Source organism: Hipposideros armiger, unplaced genomic scaffold (assembly GCF_001890085.2).
Source record: "Hipposideros armiger isolate ML-2016 unplaced genomic scaffold, ASM189008v1 scaffold_404, whole genome shotgun sequence".
Classification (NCBI taxonomy): Eukaryota; Metazoa; Chordata; class Mammalia; order Chiroptera; family Hipposideridae; genus Hipposideros; species Hipposideros armiger.
This window is the reverse complement of record NW_017731754.1, coordinates 68602-72265: the sequence shown is the minus strand read 5'-3', so window position 1 is coordinate 72265 and position 3664 is coordinate 68602. Positions and strand designations below refer to the sequence as shown.

The window sequence follows — 3664 nt, the reverse complement described above, 5'->3', positions numbered from 1 at the left end:
ATTGTTACAGTCTTTGAACAGGGGAGAAAACGGTATGGTGCCTGTTTCAAATATTGCAGTGTGGTATTCCCCCTTCTATCCACATAGTTCTGGTCTTTTAAAATAGGATTGCCCAGCCTGGTTGCCAAGCATACAAGTCTGCAAGGGCTGCCATAACAAAGAACTTCAAACAAGTGGCTTAAAGAACAGAAATGTATTGTCCCACAGTTTTGGAGGATAGAATTGAAATCAAGGCATCGGCAGGGCTGGTGTCTCCTGAGGGCTGTGAGGGGAAGGTCTATTCCAGGCCTCTCTCCTTGGCTTATAGATGGCTGTTTTTCTGTGTCTCTTCACACTATCTCCCCTCTATGTGTGCCTGTCCCCAAACTTCCCATTCTTATAGAGACACCAGTTATATTGGATTAGGGACCACTCTAATGACCTCATGGTACCTCTTGAAGGACATTCTGAGATACTAGGAGTTAGAACTTCAACAAATGAATTGGGGATGGGGAGTGACACAATTCAACCTATAACACTAAGTTTCATGACACCTTGATTACACCAACTACTTTTAATACTTCACTATAAACAGAGGGCCCAAGCTTACAGTGAGATTTGGATGATATTAGAATGACACTTCAGTCAAAGACCCAGGAACGCCAGAGATCTGTCCTCCTAAGTGCCACAAGGACACAGAAGGGACCATCCAAATGGGCCTGACCACACTCTGACAGGTGTATGGTAAAACAAGGTTGGAAGTCAAGGCCTAAGAAGGGGTTTCAACCTAAATCCAGGCCTGATCCCTTCAAGCCATTGGGCCTGCCCAGCACCCCTGAATTACCTGCCTGGGCCTAGCTTAGGAGGGACCCTGAACCCTTTACCAAGTAAGAGATGTGGAAACACATTCAGTTAATGTGCCCATTGGCAAACATTCACATTCAATGTCCTGGAATCTGACAGAACAGACTATAATTTCTTTTTCTTGGGGAAGGTAAGAAATTTTCTTTCCTCCTACAAAGAGGGAGGAGGAGTGGGTTGCCGAACGCCATTGCCAGAATCCCACATGATACATTGTGACAGCCTGCGATGGCACACTCTGCCTAACCCCCAACCCAGTGCCGCCCAGGACTTGGTCCAGAAATGTTGACCTGTGGATGTTAACCAAGATTAGGTGCTCGTGCCGCAACTAAGCAAAACTGCAGTCACCTCAGAGCTCTGTATAACACTGATGTGACACTGGGGTCCCTGAACAGTTGAAGTGGCAGCCATGGCTGGTAATGCTAGTAAAATAAATAATAGTTAATGGCCCCAGTGGTTCCCATGGTCATAGATAAGATGGTTCAAAGGGCGATAAATACCATTGATCCTAACACATTAATTATTAAAGAAATAAATTCTCGCTGACTTTTCCTGATTGTGATCTCATTGGGAGGACCACCAGTACCTGCCTTCCTCCTGAAGGGTGAAGTAGACAGAAACCCCTATCTGATGGGNCTCTCTCTCTCTCTCTCTCTCTCTCTCTCTCTCTCTCTCTCTCTCTCGTTTCCTTTTTCTACTTCTCTTCTCCACTTCTAAATAGATGTAGATTTGGAAAGAGACAAAATTTTAATGTGGCAAATTTCTTTCATATCAAACCACAAAGTAGCTTCACCAAATTACCTAGTGCCACATTTGCTCTAAGTGGGGTGAATGGTACTAAGGTTTATTTCTAAAAGAATCTGAACAAAAAGCTCAACTGTCCCTTAACTTCCACAGATGTGTCAACCCTGCAGAATGACTCCGCCTATGACAGCAATGACCCTGATGTGGAGCCCAGCAGTGCCGTCAGCTCTCCAAGCAGACTGCCCCAGGTGCCCTCGGAGACGGCCGCTGGCTTGGGGCCCAGAGGCCCACAGGACACTTGGGAGTTAGCACCCGCTGTCAGCACCGTAGCCAGGCTGAAAAGCTCCCTCAGCGATCCGGACAGGAGGTACTCAGAACCCAACATGGCTTTCTCACAAGAGTGCCTTGACAGCCGGAAAGCTAACCAAAAACTAACACGAAGTGAGGATGACTTCACCAGGGCCCAGCCAGGCTCTGGTTTTGAAAGTGAGGAAGCTGAGGACCCGTTTCCAGAGGAGGTGTTTCCTGCAGTTGAAGGCAAAAGCCAGAGGCCACAGGACCTAAAGGTAAAGAGCTGGACTCAGGGTTCGGCATCGCCATGGGGACCGGTGCCCAAAGCCTTGTCCAATGGCTCCGTGGACGCTTCCTCGGACAGCTCCCCCATGGCCTCCCCTTCCAGTCCCAAAAAGAATTTCTTCACCAGACATAAGTCTTTCACAAAGACAGACAAAAGTAAGCCCAACAGAGAAATAAAAAAACACTCCATGTCATTCTCCTTTGCCTCTCACAAAAAAGTGCTGAGCAAAACCTCTAGCTGCTCATCTGTGAAATCCAAAGACTTTACGAGAGACCAAGTAAGGAAAGATTTGAAGAAAGTAGGCCAGCTTGTTGGACGAATCGTCCAGGAAAACGTGTCTGAAATGCACAGCCACACAGCTCTAGACTTTAGCTCGAGAGCCTGTGCCCACTCAGTTGCCCAGAGGAGCCCAGNTTATCTGATACTAATATAGCCACTTCAATCGTCTCACGCTTATTTTTTTACATGATATGTCATTCTCCATCCATGTTATTTTCAATCTTTTCGTGTCTTCATATTTGATGTGTTTCACTTCTAGGCAGGATATAGTGGAGTCTTGCTTTTTTTCCATCCTAATAATCTTCTGATTATAATGTTTCTGATTATTGATATGGGTGGATTTAGGTCTACTATTTTATTACGTATTTTATGTTTGTCTCCTCTGTGTTTAGTTTCTCCCCTTTCCTCTTTTGTACCTTCTTTTGGATTATTTGAACATTTTTATAATCTCATTTGTATTTATCTATTGGATTTTTAGCTTTTTGCATTATTTCTTAGCAGTTTTTCTAGGGATTCCTATGTAAACCCCTGGATTTCCCATGGACTACTTGTAATTGTGTAGCTGCACTTCCTCCACCACCTCCATCATCATCCTTTTTGCTGTAGCTGCCATGTATATATTCCATCTACATACAATATAAACCCTATAAGTCAATGTTATAACGGTTGCCTTATACGGTCATGTATATTTTAATGGAATTACGAGGAAACATAGTCTTTGTGATAACCCAATTATTTATCTTCTTTACGTTCTTTATTCCTGTTTTCATATTCAAATTCACATATCGTTTCCCATCAACCCAAAGAATGTCCTTTCGCTTCTTGTAGTGCAAGCCTTCTGATGACAAATACTCTTAGTTTTCCTTTTATTTGAAAATGTCTTCATCTTGCTTTAATTCTGGAAGTATATTTTTGTTAGACATAGAATTCTAGGGTGACATTTTTTTTCTCTAAATACATGAAAGATTTTATTTACTGTCACCTGACTTCCATAGTTTTTGATAAGAAGTCCACTATTATTCAAATTATTGCTCCCTATATGTGATGTGTCGTTTTTCTCTGGCCACTTACAAGATTTTCCCTTTGTCTGTTTTTCAGCACTTTGACTGTGACATGACTAAGTGTGTTTTCCTTCTCATTTATCCTGTTTGGGATTCACTGAGCTTATTAAGTCAGTAAATTTAAATGTTTCATTAAATTTCAGGAGTTCTCAGCCATTATTTC

General features: G+C 43.0%; 1 protein-coding gene across 1 annotated transcript; it reads left to right on the top strand.

Moving 5' to 3' along the window:
* Positions 1 to 1249: 1249 nt before the first annotated feature.
* On the top strand, positions 1250 to 2594 carry LOC109394000 (T-cell activation Rho GTPase-activating protein-like). The gene is made up of 2 exons (XM_019663754.1): positions 1250 to 1256; positions 1738 to 2594. The coding sequence occupies exons 1-2, from the start codon at positions 1250 to 1252 to the stop codon at positions 2592 to 2594; spliced, it is 864 nt and encodes a 287-aa protein (XP_019519299.1).
* Positions 2595 to 3664: the final 1070 nt, after the last annotated feature.